General features: G+C 41.0%; 1 protein-coding gene across 4 annotated transcripts in view; it reads right to left on the minus strand.

Moving 5' to 3' along the window:
- Nucleotides 1-18,846, minus strand: part of Nf1 (neurofibromin 1) — a 239,489-nt gene extending 220,643 nt beyond the window's left edge. For 2 of the 4 annotated variants that reach the window (XM_076936207.1, XM_034506963.2), the window contains exon 1: nt 18,391-18,647. In XM_076936207.1, coding sequence (XP_076792322.1) covers nt 18,391-18,450 — 60 coding nt within the window. In that variant the 5' untranslated portion in view covers nt 18,451-18,647. Of the gene's footprint in view, nt 1-18,390 lie in introns of all 4 variants that reach the window. The other 2 variants (XM_034506964.2, XM_076936208.1) reach the window with 2 other exon arrangements.
- Between the last annotated feature and the right edge of the window lie 214 nt (nt 18,847-19,060).

Consider the following 19,060-nt stretch of genomic DNA (forward strand, 5'->3'; position numbering starts at 1 on the left):
CTATCTCAAGGATTAAGGCTGAGAACTGAGGAAAATACCTGACACTGATCTCTAACCTACAACATCTCTTTGAGTTGCTGCTTTAGCCCACACATCACACACATAAACACATATACACGCGCACACAGAATTCCATTTAAAGAATTCCACAAGAGACTTTCCAACAATTTCTGAAATGACCCTAATATATCTCTGTCATTTTAAATTACATATTTGTTTATGCAAATCAGCATTCTCAACATGACAATTATAAATCAAAATATCAATCACCTCTGAAACACAATAAAGATGCTCTATGCCCAGCAGTATCAAATACTCCAAGGTTTACTTTTATGCAAAAATAATCACATCCATTGCATTAGCATGCATATTTGCATTCATTTTAAATTATTTTATTTTTATTATTTTATGTGCATTGGTGATTTGCCTGCATGTATGTCTGTGTGAGAGTGTCGGATTGGTGATTTGCCTACATGTATGTCTGTGTAAGGGTGCCAGATACACTGGAACTAGAGTTCCAGACAGTTGTGAGCTGCCATGTGGATACTAGGAATTAAACCCAGGTCCTACAGAAGAGCAGCCAATACTCTTGCCACTAAGCCATCTCTCCAGCCCTTGCATTCATGTTAAATAAATGGTAAAATCACATTTATGCCAAAGAATTGTTTCAAAAATAATTTTCTTTTTATTTACTAAGAATAAATGTTTGATCTATATAACTATTTTATGTACCTATATACCCTGAGCTGTGTAAATTTTTCTCTGGCATGTTAACAAGTAGAAAAGGTTTAGGACACCCTGCTCTATGTTGTTCAAAGGGCAATTTAACTTTTTTTTTAAGCCTATAACTTATAACTATTTGTTTTTCTTTCTTTTCTTTTCTTTTCTTTTCTTTTTTTTGAGACAGTGTTTTACTGTGCAGTCTAACCCTCCAGGACTCAGCATATCAAGTGCTGAGACTGTGGGCGAGTGTACCAGCCAGGTCTTGTTCCCACCCCTAAATTAAAAAATAAAATGTTCACAAAATATTGATGATCGTTAACTGCTAATCAGTTATGTGGACAGTAACATACTTTTAAGGAGAAAATAAGTTATATATATATATACATAGACATAGAATTAGCATATATATGTTCATATAAACATGTTCTAGACAGATTTGCATCTCTTCCTGAAATGCTTCTGCTAGCATCATTAAAGGACTCCAGAGACACATTGTTTATGACAAGACATACTGTTAACAGTGCTTCTGAACAAAGAACTCCCTTCATAAGAGAAGGAATGCAGTTGGGCTCTGGACTTTAGATTGCCTGGTCTCACAACACAGGCCATCGCCCCAAAGCAGATGTTCTACTAGGAAATGGTAGTTGAGAGAGAAATTCCACAGGGCCGGTGCTCCTATCTGACAGTGTGCACTTACTCCCTGAATCAAATCGTGCTTTCTCCCCAGCCAGAGAACATAAGCCTAGAAATAAAGAACAGCAGTAGCTGCTCTCACTCAGCCTTAAAAACTCTACTGGCAGTTTTGCTTCCAATAGTTCCAACTTAGACATCTGTGGTTTGCATGCTTTGATTCCTGAGAAAGAAACAGTACCAGCAGAATCCACTAAAAGATGACACTGCTTAGCCACCAAAGCAGGCTTTTTCAACCTCAGCATTACTGACATTTTTGACTGGATAATTCTTCACTCCCCCTCCCCAAACACTGTCAGACCCAGGTCAGATCCCTGATCTCCATCCACATGATGCCATGAGTCTCACCTTCCCAAACTTGTACCTGTTACAAATATGTCCAAATATTGTCAACTGTCCTCTGGAAACTCCTGGTTGAGAATCACTGCATTACATTCATAGTCAAAGATCACTCCATTAAATGGTGTAACCCATCCCAAGCAGATAAAGCACTGCAACCACATAAAGGAAACAGAGAAGACTGGAACCTTGATCTAAAAAATGCCTCTAACCTGATATTGTTTAAGACCAAAAGTTAATGAAAATCTACACTACACCACACTGCAGTACACTACACTGCAGTACACTACATTACAGTACATTACACTACACCACACTGCAGTATACTACATCACACTGTAGTACACACCACACTGCAGTACAACCACATTACAGTATACTACACCACACTGCAGTACACTACACCACACTGCAGTACACTATACCGCACTGCAATACACCACACTGCAGTACACTACACCGCACTGCAGTACACTACACTATACCACACTGCAGTATACTACATCACACTGCAGTACACTATACTACACCCCACTGCAGTACACATTACAGTACACTACACCACACTGCAATACACTACACCACACTGCAGTACACTACGTTGCAGTACACTCTACTATACTGCAGTACACTACACTACACTGCACTGCAGTACACTACATTACATGCATACACATGCAGCAGGCACCCAGGACAGACTCATATTCTCCTTGATAAAGATTTGGATTACCACAACAGCTGAGGTCCAAAATGAAGGTCAAGGATGTATGAATCAGGCAGCAATAGAAAGAAGTTACACCCAACAATCCTCCTGTCTCCACTCCCCTATCATGCTGAAGTTACAGTTGCTGGCACATAAGCAGCCACCCTGGCTTTTTTATCAGCATTGGGCTCCACACTCTAATCCTCATGCTTGCACAGCAACTGCTCAGATCTGCTAAGTCATTTCTCTATCTTCCACAGCTCCCACCTTGCTTTTTGAGACAGAGTCTCTCACTAGAACCTGGAGATACATAATTAAGCTAGACTGGCTAGCCAGAGAGCCCCAGGGATCCACCCATTACCTATCACAGAAACAGCAAACAAAACAGACAGGGGCTGTGATCTCATGGATCTTAAACAGTCTGCACTCAACTGAACTGTTTCCCAAAAGAAAATAAGGAGGGAGTAAGACAGGGAAGGGGCAGGGCCCAGAAAAAGAATACAAATGAATGAGCAAACAGCAGTGAAGAACAGCAAGGACAGGAGCAAGTCCTAGAGTCCAGGGCCTACATTTCCTAATTAAATAAATGAAAGACCTTTAAGCAATTCATAACTGTGTTATTACTTCCTAGATGACCTATTATTCTTTATTCTCTTCTATGAGTTCCAATTCTTCAGGCAAATTCTCAGTCATCATAATTGTCTTTTCCCTTTTTTCTTAGCAAGTGACTTTTTTTTTGTTTTATCTTAAAAATTAATATTGTGTGTAAGTGTCCACATGTGTATAACAGGTGTCCTTGAGGCCAGAAGATGACACTAGGTCACCTGGAATCAAATTTACAGACAGGCAGCTGTGTGTTGGACCCAAGTGGGTCCTGGGAACCAAATCCAGGCCCTCTGCAAGAGCAGCAACTGTTGAGCCATCTCTCCAGCTCCACACCACAGAGTTTTTGTTTGTTTCTTTGTTGTTTTTGTTGTTTGGTCTTTGTCTGACGCCAACTTTCTGAATCCACTTCTACAGTTTTCTTTGCTTTTTGAGTATGGACCACCACAATTTTTCACCTTTTTACATCCGTAGATACTGTTGTACTCTGAATATTACAAATAAAAGAACCTTAAAACTCTAAAATGTATCCTCTTAGTCAGTGAGAATTACTACTTTTTTGTTTGTTTGTTTTGGTTTTTTGGTTTTTTTGGTTTTTCGAGACAGGGTTTCTCTGTGTAGCCCTGGCTGTCCTGGAACTCACTCTGTAGACCAGGCTGGCCTCGAACTCAGAAATCCTCCTGCCTCTGCCTCCCAAGTGCTGAGGATTAAAGGCATGTGCCACCACTGCCCGGCGAATTACTACTTCTTAATTAAGCAAAAAAGGGTTGAGAAAGATGATCACTGTAATCCTCCAACTGGTGATTGAAGTGATCCAAGAGTTTTATCTCTGGCTTATCTTTTTCCTTCAGCATGTGTCCATAATCAGCCTACAAGTGTCTCTTACATCCTTGAAACTTTAATTCATTTGGTCTTCACTGCTCCAACAGTCTTCCAGTGTTTTTTTAAAATGTTGATTCTTAAAGTTCACCCAGTTTTTGTTTGAATTTGTTGCAGTAGTGTATATGGTTGTGCTGTCAGCTGTTAAATAAACACTACCGAGAAGCCAGGGATCCTGCATATATAAACCTAACAGTGGTTTATCAACCCAGCTTTACAAAAAAAAACTACCTAGGAACACTTAAAACTATAACCATTTCCAAGCATCCAGAACTCATATCGTGTTTAGTGGATCCAGGAAACCAGTCCTTTTAATGTTGCAAGCAAATTTATTTAATGTTAGCATTTCTAAAGAAACCACTGGGCCAACATCCATGACTTCTTGCTCCTCCTCCAAAGCTCAGTACTTATAAGGATATTTGCTAAAGAAAATATACTACGCACAATAAATAAGGAGGCAGACAAGTTAAAACGCTCAAAATTTCAGAGTGACTACAGACCTGAAGACAAATTAGAACCCTTGAAGGGTTTTAAATATATATTAATGATGGCAGCGCTCACTGAGCACTGCAGAGCACCTCGGTCCCCAAAAGAGCACATACTACTAGGTGACCCAAACATATAACTATTCAATTTTTCTCTGAACTATTCTAACAGAAACAAAATGATCTTCAGATGTGGAAAATCATCAACAGAATGCTTACATAAAGCACAAAGCGCCCATCTATCTGTATTATCTAAGTTCAAGTCTACATGAATTAATCCATGGGTATAAAAGAAACTTGAAAATATGGGAGGGAGATGTCAATGAACTTTGAGAAGTCATGCAGAAAAGGCAGACCAGACTTGGAATGAGCAAATGCTGCTTCAACTGTCTAAATGCTGAGGGTAATGGTGACAAGGTGCTTTCAGTACTATGGGCTTTATGTTCGTTACACAGATTGCTTCTTGGCAGGTCTAAAGAAATTTGGCATTTACTTCTAATAATGAAATCTTACATGCATAGAGCTTTCTCTCCATTCCCCTCGTATGTAGTTCTAGCTGTCCTGGAACTCGCTATTGTAGGCCAGGCTGGCCTCAAATTCACAGAGATCCAGCTGCCTCTGCTTCTTGAGTGCTGAGATTAAAAGTGTGTGCCATCATGCCCAGTTATGTGTAGAGCATTTTTGTCTTGAGTTTAGAGTTCATAAAGTATCTTCATACATATTCCTATCTCTGACTCTCATAAAGCCTGGTCTATAAAAAAGGGTTAATTAAGTCTTTCTACAGCCAGCATATCCTTCAACATAGTCAATAGTTAGGGATCACACAGCTTGACTTGACCATGTTATAACTTACTCCCATTAAAAAAAAAAAAAAAAAAAAACAGGAACCAAAATGAGGCAGATGGCTCAGTGAGTAAAATGCTTGCTATTCAAGCATGCCAACCTGAGTTTAGAACCCAAACACCCACATGAGAAAAGCAGTGCATGGTGACATGTGCCTAATAACTCCAGCACTGAAGAGCAGAGACAGTTGGATCACATGGGTTTGCTGGCCTGCCAGTCTAAACAAACAGCACACCAGGTTCGGTCAGAGACCCTGCCTTAAAAAAATAAAGACCAATAGAGAAAGATATCTGAAGTCAACCTCTGGCCTCCTCAGGAGAATATTTACTCAAGTATATATATACATATACATACACACACACACACACACACACACCACACACACCACACATACCACACAAAAAAATAAGTCAAGTTTTCTAACTGAGCATGAAGGAAGACTAAGCTATACTGAAAAACATACATGATCACTTCAAAACAATGGAGAGGTGGTGAGCAGCCAATGGATAGATAGCAGTGTGGATGAAACAGGACTGGTTAAAAGCTGAGTAACGATACCAACGGGGCTTAATGTTAGTAGATATACAGCCATTTAAGATGTGTATGCCTGAATGAATGTCTGTGTACTATGGACATGCCTGGCACTCTCAGAGGCCAGAAGAAGGTGTCTAATACCCTGGATCTATAGTTGCAGATGGTTATGAGCCAACAGGAACTGAGCCCATCTCTCTATAAGAACAATAAACACTTCTAACTGTTGAGCCATCTCTAGTCCCCTGCTTTTACTTTTATAGATTTTTATAATAAATTTTAATAATAACATTTATAGATAAAGTAAACACATTATAGGTTTATCGCACTAGCAATAGACAAATATAAAAACAATATTATTTGAATTTTTCTTTTCTGTAGCATTGAGAATTGAAGCCAAGGCCCTGTGCCTGCTGGCAAATGCTCTACTGATAATCCTATTACACCTTGAGATTTTTTAGATGCTGGTCATGAACTTGCTATGTAACCCCAGAATAGCCTAAAAGTCAGGATTCCTCTCTCTACCTCTGCTGGTCTGTTATTACACACCTGTGCCGCTACACCTTTTGCCTCAGTATTTTTTAAGTCATTAATTTTACATAAGTCTCAAACATCCTCTTATATTAAAATACTAGCAAGAAGCTAGGCATTGTGACATACCTTTAATTTTAACACTCAGGAGGCAGAGGGAGGCAGATCTTTGAGTTCAAGGCCAGTCTGGTCTACATAACAAGTTTCAGCTCAGCCAAAAGTGTATACTGAGACCCTGTCTCAAAGCAAACATGTACACAGGGGGTGGGGGTGGGGGGGAGAGTATGGCAATTATTGACCTCCACTGCACCAAAAATAAATAGACAGACTGACTGACAGACAAAACCTTAGGATGGTGAGGTGTCTAAGAAATATGTCCCCTATAAACTGGCTGAAGAACACAAGAGACTGGAATAGATCTGATAAATGCTTAGCACCTACTCTCAAGTACTTTTTAAAGTAAACAAACTTACTGTTAAGTTGTAGAGGGTAAAATTAGAAACACTGAATAGAAGACTGAAGAAGGCAAAACTCCAACTTTTCTTCTCTTTTTAAAAACCCCCTCTTATTAAGGCTCATGACACACACTATCCACTAACAACACTGTCAAATTCACCTAACAATCTTCTAGATATTTTCTCATCTAAAGAAAAAAAAAAAAAGTTGCCAGGCAGTGGTGGCACACGCCTTTAATCCCAGCACTTGGGAGGCAGAGGCAGGTGGATTTCTGAGTCCGAGGCCAGCCTGGCACTACCTAGGTAGTATCTAAATTGTTGTTGCTAATACTCAGACAAACATGAGTACTGTGTAAGTATGCCTCAAACCATATTTAAGGTATACCTAAACTAAATTTTATTATTTATTATAACATTCAAATTTAATTGGGCAGCAAGGAATAGTGGTTTCTGCCTCTAGAACCCAGTACTCATGAGGCTCAGACAGGAGGATCACAAGGTGAAGGCCAGCCTGGACTACAAACTGAATTTGAGGTCAACCTGAACATCATATATCCCTACTTATTAACTGAACAGCTATCTCACACCTTCCTCGGCTTTCCTTATCTCACCTCTAGTGCTAATGACCATTAACAAAGATAGGACCTCAGCATCAGTTAACGGCTCCGCACTGTCCACACTGCTAAGGTCTTAACCTGTTCATCTACTCACCCAATCCTTCCTCCCTCCCACGCCAGGCCATGACTTCCCTAACTACTGTAAGCAAGCTCCCTCTGTCACCTCACATGTAAGAATGGAGACAAGGTCTAACTACCCCAGCCTGATCCTGAAATCTTGTCCTCCTGCCTCAGCTCCCAAGTGCTAGGATTATAGGCAGGTACCACAACTCTTGGCTTCATCTTAATATTTTTGGGTTTTTTTACATTGTATGTGTAAGTAAGTGTATCTGCACCCTATGCACACATGTAGAATCACCCCCATGCACGAGTGTGGAAGTTAGGAAAACTTGGGGGAATCCATTGTCTCCATCATGTAGATCTAGAAGGTCATGCTCAGGTGGTTAGGCTTAACAGCAAGCATCTTCACCCATCTTGCCAGCCCTCAGCTTACATCTCTAGTGGCAGCATCCGGTCTAGATAGTGCCAAAGGTATGCTGACAACCATCTATATCCTACTCATCTCATTACTTATACATCTCACTGAAATCACACTCTTACATTAAACTTACACTGCTGAAATTTAAATTTTAAGTTTTGAGGGGTTGGGGGTGGCACTGAGCCTTGTGCATACTACAAAATCCCTCTACCACTGAGCTATACCCCTTGCTCAAGATAAAAATTCATGTTCAGTATAGAAAAAAATGAAATGTGTTTGAAATGTTTTTTAAACTACATGTTTAAAAAATCCCTTAAAACTAAAATGTTTAAAAATCCCTTAAAACTTCTAAAAGTATAAAAAACTGTAATCCTAAAATGGTGACATTGTAAATTTTAAAAAATGAATTACAAAACAATATAGCTCTATCAGGGCCTGGTGGTATATACCTTTAATTCCAGCACTCAGGAGACAGAGGCAGAAGGATCTCTGTGACTCTGAGGCCAGTCTAGTCTACACAGAGAGTTCTAGACCAGTAAAGGCTACATAATAACACCCTGTCTCTAAAAAATAAAATAGAATAAAATAAAATAAAATAATAAATAGTCAACAATGCTTCTAGGTTGTGATACTGCAAATAACTCATTTCCCCTGGTACTGCCCTGTACTTCCCATAGCCTTAGCTATGAATTACCACTTTGCTTTTAATCTAAGAAGTTAGACAAGTATCTGTAAAAGTTATAGCAGAAACAGGACTTAAATAATTTCAGACTCAGAACGACAGCTCTATGACTAATTTGTTAGTGATGAGGATACTTTTACAATCAGAAGACTGGATCAAAAAAGGGACAAAAATTAATACATTTAAAGAATTATAAAGCACTTGAACTGTCAGATTACACTTCCATTTCCCACATTAAACGGTCTCAGAATTCACAAGACTCATACTTCACAAAGGTAGTTTACACTGAGGCAGAAATGAGAACTCTGGTCTTCAGTGATTTTTGCTGCCAACAGTTGATCAAAATAAAAATGATTAACCAGGCAAACATCTCTAATACCAGTGCTCAGGAGACAGAGAGGCAAGTGAATCACTGAGCTAGAGGCATAAAACAGTGGGTCATCTGCAGCACAGGACTATAATCCCAATTAGGCAGGACTATTGGTAGAGATAGAAGAATCAGAAGTTTAACATCATCCTCAACTATGTAACAATTAAAAATGAAAATTAGAGAATTGCTAAACAGAAAAATAAAAACTAAAAAAGTAGAGAATCAGAGATAAAAGCAAAATCATCCAAGAACTCACCCAAAAGCATTTTAATACTACCAAATTTTGAAGAGCTGCTCCAAGTATATCAAATTCTAAGTGAGATGTACTATACAAACCAGATGTGATGTTGCACATCTATGACCACAACACTTGGGAAGTAGAGGCAGGAAAATCACAAGTTCCAAGTCATCAACCTAAGACCATATCTTAAAAATGAGAAGAAAATCAACTTACTGATACCTATAACCTCAGCCTCAAGAAGCTGAAGCAAGGTTGAGATCAACCTACGCTACCAAAGACCTACTTCAAAACTCAAAAGAAAAGGGTAGGGAGACGACAAGGCAGCTCAGCAGATAAAGTACATACCATGCAAGCCTGGCAACCTGAGTTCAGACACATGAGGGTGGAAGCAAAGAAATGCACCCACAAAGCTGTCCTTTGCACTCCACACATGCACCGCGGCATGTGCACATCCACATAAACAAGAATAAATATTTCCAACTGAAATTTACGGACACTGTGTTTAAATCTTCTCTCTACCTCTGATATACAGCCAATCCACACAGAGTGGATCAGTATTCTAACATGAACATAAATGTAAAATGCAGCCCACATCTGAGAGAGAAGCAACATCAAGGTATCCCTCATTTTACATGCTATATACAGAAATGGTCATCACCAAACTTGAAAGGGGAGAGACGATACCACACAAATTGGATACATTTTTGTGACTAAATCTTCCCATGTACAAGAGTCACACTTAGGACACTAAATGAGCCCAAGATATGACTAGGACAGGTGTTATTCCCATTTTACAGATGAAAACATAGAAAACTGATACAGAGGTAAACTGGCCAAGGTCACACTGCTACACACAGTGAAGGTAAACCAAGGTGGAAAGAATCATTTCCTCATGTCCCAATTACTTTTGAAGACAATCCAAGAAAATCTGTCACCAATTAAGCAGAAAAGCACCATTTGAAAATGTTATGAGACATAATTACTGAAAAGGTCATTATCTCAGTATACAGTTATGATTAAAAACTAGTCATTCTTTTGATGCAGAATTGTACTACCATTGATTAAATTAACATCATAGTTTTTACACTAGATATACCATCTTATTTGGTTGTTTTGTTGGGCAGAGGGAAGGGTGAAGTAAGGGAACCATTTCCTCTGGGGAAAAAAAGTTCTCTGAAATTCAATAGGATAAGACACCCAAAGCTGTAAAATATGAATAAGGGCAGGCAACAGTTTACTGGCTGTAATAGCAAACCTCAGCCAAACTGTAAGTTCTGGATTATGGTCTGTGGTCTATAAAAAAGATGCACTTAAACTTCAGTTAGCATCTGAAGTCATTGCTACTCAAGGTAATCAGTACAATTTATGGGGGTTGGGGAGAATGTAACGCTTTAAGTCTTCATTAAGACTAGGTGAAATTGCAAATTAGCTTGGGGCTATCTGTCTCAACAGTTCTTTTGATGATATAACCAATGGCTCAAAAGCCATTTTTACTTACACTCAAAACATATGACCACTCATATCTTAGGTATATACCTTTTTTTCTTAAGACAGGGTTCCTCTATATAACCCTGGCTGTCCTGGAACTCACCATATAGACCAGGCTAGTCTTGAACTCACAGAGATCCATCTGTCTCTGCCTATGGAGTGCTGGGATTAGAGGTATGGGCCACAGAGCCTATATCTAACATTTTAAGTGGTCAGATAGATTCAGTGTACTGCATACACTCTAAGACACTTCAGTGGGGTGCAATCAAATCCAGTTCTTCAGCACACCTCTGACTGCTGTTTACTACAGACTACACCATAACACTACAGGATGTACAAGTCACTGAAAGCACCCATCAATTCACAGTCACTACCACTTTTCTATTCTCAAGGTCAAGCTTTGTCTGATCTTTCCCTCCCTAAGAAAATGGGGGTGTTCTACAAGAAGTTAGATGAAACAACCCGATGCTTTTATAAACAAGTCAATCCTACAAATAGCTCAAGATGCTCATATTCTACTTCAGTATTGATCCTAAGCCTTTTAACAGTTTAAGCTGACCACAATCCTCCCCTTCCACTTCTTTTATAGAATATTCTCCTCCTAAAACTTCCATATAAAAAAGAGCCTTCCTACACTTCTCATTCCTTGTCTTATACATAAACAAACACAAAACTCCCAATGAAAAAAATAAACATGATAAATACATGAAACACCTGTTTTTTAATCAAAACACCATGTCCTTAAGAAGCATGTTGTTATAATTCAGTACTATGGCTCATACAGAAAGTCAGAACACCAAACCTGAAGACTACAATAAAAATGCCCCCATTGCAGTCTGAGTAATTTAAAGAATAAGGTGTAAAAATAAGGCATTATAGTGGCTTACTATGTATCATTATCACTAAGCTTCCACTTTAAGAACAGAATTCTTCATGTTAAGCACATTTTTTCAAAAGCAGACTGAAGAAAATAATTCTGGGCTGTCAAGTTAGCTCAGTGGCTTACTGCCAAGACTGCAGACCTGAGTGAGTTCAATCCCTGGAACTCACATGACAAAAGAACAGAACCAACTTTTGCATGTTGTCCTGACCTCTGTATACTGTAGCACACAAACATTAATAATAATAATAATAATAATAATAATAATAATAATAATAATCTGGAGCCAAGTAAAAATCGTGAAAAAAATGGATTTAAACTAAAGTACAAGTGGCCCAATGCTGGCCTAACTCACACAACCTTGCTTCACTGTACGTCTCAGACTTGAAGACCATATTATATGTATACTACAAACTAGATGATAAAACAGGAAAAATGGATCAATTAGTGGGATCTAAAAATTACAAAAGGATGCTACCAGTACCCTAAGTATTTGTCAATAAACTCTAAAAAACAAGGTGTAATATTCTAACCAACAAGCATACCAGGAAGTATCTAGAGACTAGTCACTCTCCTTTAATTAGTGAAAATGCAATAAACAATAAGATGTAAGGAAATGTATAATAATCTTATGTCTGGTTACCATTATAGACTTTCAAAGTACTCACATTCTCTACATAGGTCACTATGCTAATAAGAGAGAAATTCAAGCCAGCATGGAGGCAAAGACAGGTGAATCTGTTCGTTCAAAGCCATGATGAATTCCAGGTCCAAGACAGCCAGGGCCACAAAGAGAGACCCTGTCTCAAACAAACAAAAACCAACAACAACAACAACAACAACAAAAAAAAAAAAAAAAAAAAAAAAAAAAACAGCAGGAGGGTGGTGGTGGTGGCAGTGGCGGTGGCGGTGGCGGCAGCACACACCTTTAATCCCATCACTCTGGAGGCAGAGCACGTTTAAGGATAGTCAGAGCTACACAGAGAAATCCTGTTAGCATATTAAGATCACCCAATATTTAAACTTTAAAGAACTTTAAAGGTTTTCTGTTGGGTTCCTTTTCAGTACATGAGGACAACTAGGATCTCTGTGAGAACCAACAGCTGGCAAATGAACAGAAACACTGAATAACAGCAAAGCTCAGGCTCCTGTTTAGAGTCCTCAGTTCAGTGACAAGCGAACCTGTTAGAAAAAGAAAGAGAACATCTGGCCAAGTGCAATCCACAGCTGTCATTCTAGCACTTTGGAAGCTTGGGAGGCAGAAGCCAGCTACTGCTACTTAGTGAGTTCAAGGTCAGCCCGGGCTATGTAGTAAGACCATCTCAAAGAAGGAAGAGGAAGGGGAAAGGGAAGAAAGAGGAAGGGAAGAACCTCTGTTCAAGCTGATTGTCATACTGACACAGAAGGATCTCAATTTGTACATACAAGAAAGAGCTGTGTCTTGGGAACTTGGGAGAGAGGTACACTACAGTGGTTACTACAACTGTGAAAAGACCACTGTGTTTTTCCAAAAGAAATCCTTTTCAAGAACGCAGCAGTTGAGGAGGGTGAAGCAGGGCCAGCTTTTACAGCTATAAAAGAGAAGACTGAGCAAACAGTAGAGATAGGCAGAGTCTGGCAAGGAAGGGAAGAGAAGTACAGATCACAGAGAGAAAGCCAACAAGGACACATTTCCTTTCCAAAGGAAATGTAAATTTAAAAGTGGAAAAAAAATCTAAATAAAGAGGGAGAATGGGAGCTGAGAAACAGCTAGAAGAAATTACTTTAGAAGAGAAATTCAAAAAAATAAACACTATTCCCTCAACATAACACATTATATATTTTCAATGTTTTTAAAGCCTTATAAAATTGCAGACCAGCAGTTAGGGAAGATAGATCCTTTTATTAACCCAAAAAAGGTTTGAATTTTTACAAATCTTTGTAGCCAATTAGCATGGGATTTGTAGCTCATCATTTTATACTGTGAACTCTCTACCACACAGTATTCAAAGAACAGTCTGATTAGTACTCAATATATAGGGATAAAAACATGCTATTATAAATTTAAAAGTTAGATTTTATATAGCCAGGCATGGTGGTATATGCCTTTAATCCCAGTCCTGGGGGGAGGGGAAGGCCAGAAGCAGATGGATCTCTGTGCATTCAAGACCAGACCGATCTACATATTGAGTTCCAGAAGAGCCAGAGCTATGTAGTGAATTTTTTATTTGAATTTTTTTTTTTAAAATTGTCTAAGTATTTTTTACATCTATAATTGGTTCACTTGCCTAAATATGGAAAATAATTTATTATTACATTTAGTTATATTATTTTGGGGCACTCTAGTGCAACCTGTGGAGGTCACAGAACAAATATAAGGGAATCAAGTCTCTCCTTCCATCAAGTGGGTTCTGGGAATCAAAACTCAGGACATCAGGCTTGGGACATTGCTTTACCTGCTGAGCCAGCTCACTGAATGATCAACTTAAATTTAAAGCTCTCAGCTTTAGAGCTAGAGAGACAGCTAAGTGCTTAAGAGTACATACGCTCTTCTCAAAGACCTGAGTTCAATTCCAAGCACCCACATTAGGTGGCTCACATACTCACATACAGAGATCTAACTTAAAAAAAAAAAAAAAAAAAAAACTTTTTTTTTTCAAGACAGGGTTTCTCTGTATAACTGCCGTGGCTGTCCTGGACCTCACTTTGTAGACCAGGCTGGCCTCCAACTCACAAAGATTGTCTGCCTCTGCTGAGACTAAAGGCATGCGCCAGACCAGTGAGGATTACATAGTGAAGCCTTGCCTCAAAAGCAAAACAGAACAGTAAACTCTTCTAATTACATTTAACAGGTTATTAAAACAAAGTCTATGAGATGCTTAGAAAAGGCATTCCCTAATTACCTAGCACTTGATACATGTCACACGAAGGCTCTCTGTGTCTGTTTTGCCATTTAACCTCTCTCAGTTTTTTCACTAAAAACAAAAGACAAAAGAGAGGGAAACCCTTCAACGGCTGAATAAACTTGAGTGGGAGAGAGGCTGGAGAAATGGCTCAATGGTTAAGACTGCTGTGGCTCTGAAAGAGTTTCCAGTACCCAAGTCGGACACTCATACCCACCTATAACCTCAGGTCCAACAGATCCAACACTCTTCTGACCTCTGAGGGTACTACACACAATAAATACTAAAAACATCTTAGATGAACCCTAATTTAAATTGAACATTTATTACTTCTATAATAAATTAACAAAAATTTCTGAAGGTAAGCCTTGAAAACCTTGTTTTGCATCTCAAAATCACTGTCTTGACTGCTCTGGAACTCTAATACAAATCTGGCCTCAAATTCACCTGTTTGAAGTTTTCCATTTTCTATTGTCTATAGTTGTCTCGCTGGCCTCAAGCAGTGACCAGATGCTTCTTACTACATTTCTTTCACTTGTAGGAAAACATTGTGCTGAATAATTTATTTTATGTATCCTTCTCTTAATTACAATATAAGAGATGGCAAAAAATGTCATTTTAGAAACTAATATCGCCGGGCGGTGGTGGCGTACACCTTTAATCCCAGCACTCGGGAGGCAGAGGCAGGCGATTTCTGAGTTCGAGGCCAGCCTGGTCTACAGAGTGAGTTCCAGGACAGCCAGGGCTACACAGAGAAACCCTGTCTCAAAAAGAAAAAACAAAAAGACAAAAAAAAAAATAAAAAAATAAAAAATAATGTCCTTAACTTTCAATAGATGGTAATGAGTCTGATCCTACAACATACATAGACAATATATGGTATTAAACCATTAATCATTCTACTTTTAAAATTCAGAGCACTCACTTTTTACTATATGATAAATATGTCTAGAGACCAAAGGTAAGAATTGAAGGAAAAAGCCAGACATAGTAGCAAATGCATGTAATCCCAACACTTAGGTGGCAGTAACAGGAGAATCAGCAGTTTAAGGACATCCTCAGCTATATAGCAAATTCCACAAGTTTGAGCTACAAAAAGAAGAAGAAGAAGAAGAAGAAGAAGAAGAAGAAGAAGAAGAAGAAGAAGAAGAAGAAGAAACAAACAAACAAACAAAAAGAAAAAAGAAGAAGAAGAAAAGAAAATCTGAATTTAACTTTTAAAACTTAGCAAAAGTTGGGGCTGAGAGAGGGCTTAACAGTTAAAAGTACTTGCTGTTCTTCCAGCACCCATGTCAGGAGCACATACCTGGCTATAACTCTAGATCCAAGTGATCTGGCACTTTTCGGGCTGCCACAGTGTGACTGAGTGAGGGAGTTGGGGGGGGGGCATTTGTGGGGGGGTATGTATGTGTATGAGTGTGTGTGTGTACGTGTGTTTATGTGTGTACATTACTGTGTGTGTGACTGTATGTGGGGGGGGGTATACGTGTGCATGTGTATATAATCTTTTAAGATCAGGGAAAATTGCCAGGCGGTGGTGGCGCACGCCTTTAATCCTAGCACTTAGGAGGCAGAGGCAGGCGGATTTCTGAGTTCGAGGCCAGCCTGGTCTACAGAGTGAGTTCCAGGACAGCCAAGACTATACAGAGAAACCCTGTCTCGAAAAAACCAAAAAAAAAAAAAAAAAAAAAAAATCAGGGAAAATTGTAAGGTGAATTTCCCAACCCTCCATTAAGATTACTCTTTGTGAGTTCAGTTTTGGTTTGGCTACAGCAGATTCTCAAGCTTCCTGATGCTCAACCCTTTAATACAGTTCAGCCCCCAGCCATAAAATTATTTCACTGCTACTTCATAATTTTGCTACTGCTATGAATCATAATGGAAATGTCTGTGTTTTACGATGGTCTTAGGTGGTGCCTGTGAAAGGGTCTGTATGTAGATCCCCAATGGGTCATGACCCACAGGCTAAGAGCCACTGGTCCATACACATTTTAAATATGTTTTTAAATAAATAAATAAATTATTTATTTTATGTTTATGAGTGCTTTATTTGCATTTATGCTTGCCTGGTGCCAAAATTCGGAAAAGCACATTGGATCCCCTGGAACTGGAGTTATAGATGATTGTGAGCTATACTGTGAACACTGAATGCTGGAAATCAAACCCAGGTCCCCTGAACCAGCAACAAGTGCTTCTAACTGCTAACACATCTCGGTTAGTCCCTCAAATCCCTTTTTTCTTTTTTAAAGTTCTGCACAGCAAGTCTTTTCTATCACGCTTAAAATCTAACATTCTACTTAATGTTCTGCTTAAATCTAATGCTCTATATAATTTGACCTATTTACACAGTAATATTTACTTCATCATATGGATTACTAGAACAATTTGTTTAGATGCCTTTTGGTCTGGAAACCGAATGAATGAACCAACTCCTTAAGGTCTCTGACAGGTATGAAATTTTATCTATGTAGGGGTTTTTTTTTTTTGGTGAGGGAAGGTGTCTGTGACAGAATCTCCCTGAGTAACCTTGGCATCCTGGCATTTACTCTGTAGACCAGGCTGGCCTCAAACACATAGAGATCTACCTGCCTCTGACTCCAGTGTGTTGGGATGAAAGTAGGTTCCCCAATGTCCTCTGGATAGACTTCCTCTGTCTGATCCCCAATCTGTCAGATAGGTCGAAAGACTGAGTCCTATAAAAAAATGTCTGCTGGTCAAATTAAAAAAGAAACCCTTCCCCTACCTGTCGGCTCCCATAATCAGTTTTGTGATTAAGCCCAATAAACAAAATAGATCGGTTCAATTCTTAACAATCCTCTCATTAGAGGACGCCCCTGGCAGAACTGCAACCAAAACCAACCATCCTTTAAACCAGCCCCAACTATCTATAACGGCATTAAATTAAACTAGTTCTCATGGACAAAAGGCTACATGGCCTTAGAATTTTATGTGTGGAAAACTCAGCGAATAAAAAGTAACCTTCCCAAACTACAAAACTTTTCCCTCCATCCCAAGTAGTCTCAATTAAAGTTCTCTTGTGAAGAGTCAAAAACAAGTCAAAACAACAAGAAACCATGAGCACAATTACTGGCCCTGGACCACATCCTAGCTGTCTGTCTCTACTGTCTCATCTGTAGCTCAAAGGCTTTCCCTTTTTCTTTCACCCTTCTCCCTTTACTCCTGGAGTCTCACTTAGAAAGCCAATATTCATCCTCCGACTGCTGGCAAGCAGGGACTGGAGAGGGGGGTGTGATCATCAAGGAAGGAAAGGGGGGGGTGTCATTTCAGAACCACGGTTTCTCCTGCAAACAGCAAAGGCAAAAGGCAAAAGGCAGCCTTGTGTCATCGGGCTATCGGGGATGCTGGTGTGAATGAACATCATCAACTAGAAGTCTCCAAGCAAGTTGATGCCCGGAGAAGAAAAGTAAGAAAACCTGTGCTTTCCTTATTCCTGCCCGCAAGGGGCAGCTACAGAAAATGGGGGTGGGGCAGGATATTATCTTGCTCCTACGGGGGGGGGGGGGGGTGCATACACAAACAGACCGGGGGGTTCCTTCGGTTATCCCCAGTTACGAGGGTGGTGGGGGTTAAGGGAAGAGGGAACCCTTAACTAATATTACCTACCTCCTTTTAAAAGGGGAGAGTAAGAAAGAACGATTAAATCCAGATGGAGTGCCCCTGAAAGCGCCCCCAGGTCACTCATCCCCGCACCAAGAGCGAGCGGAAGGGCTGGGATAAAGGGGATGGAGGGTTGGTCACGGGCAAGGCCCCACCCCCCCGGTTTAGGAGAGAAGGAGAGCCCCGGCTCACAGCCGAATCCCTGGGCCGCCCCCTCGCGTCCCCCCCTCCCCGGCCCTTCCTCGGCCTGCGGAGCCCCCGGCAGCCCAAGAGGCAGCCGCTCCTTCCTCCCCTCACCCACCGCGTCCCCACCCCCACCCGCTCCCATCTCCTGCCCACCGCGGCCCGTTACCTGCTCGTCGAAGCGGCTGACCACGGCCTGGACCCATTCCACCGGCCTGTGTGCGGCCATGTCCTCCCCGCGACCCGGGGGCGGTGGTGGGCCGGCGTCCGGGGCCCGCCGGAGGGCGGGCGGCCGGCGCGGAGGTGAGGGCAGCGGCGAGCCAAGCGGCTGAGGAGTGCGGGCAGCTAGCGTTCCCACGGGGGTGGGGACGGAGGCCCAAGCGGCCCGCCGGGAGGGGGACAGGGGAAGGGGGCGTTGGCGAGGAGACTGGGGGAGGGGTGGGGAGGGGAGCCCGGGGAGGGGAGGGCGCCTGTGGGTGGCTCTCCCCACTAGCGCCGTCTCCCCTCAGCCATCACAGTCCGAGACGCCGCCATGACACCCCACCGGAAGTGGGATCCTTTCCACGGCTGGGGAGAGGGAGAGCAAGCGAGCTCGAGATTGAGAGCGCGGCTGGGAAAGGGGAGGGGGAAGCGAGAGGGAAGGGGCCTGCTGCGCATGCGCCCGCGCCGGCCGGTTTCATTAATGAAAAAGCGAGTCCTCCTGGAGGTGACGTCACCTAACTCCTCCGGGCCGGGAGCCGCGGGTCCCTCACTGCCGCGGGTCTCCCCACCTAAACTGGCGCGGGGCTCTGGCCAGAGAATCTGAGCCGACTCCGGTGCGTCGGCTGTCACCGCCACCG

Source organism: Arvicanthis niloticus, chromosome 6, assembly GCF_011762505.2.
Source record: "Arvicanthis niloticus isolate mArvNil1 chromosome 6, mArvNil1.pat.X, whole genome shotgun sequence".
NCBI lineage: Eukaryota > Metazoa > Chordata > Mammalia > Rodentia > Muridae > Arvicanthis > Arvicanthis niloticus.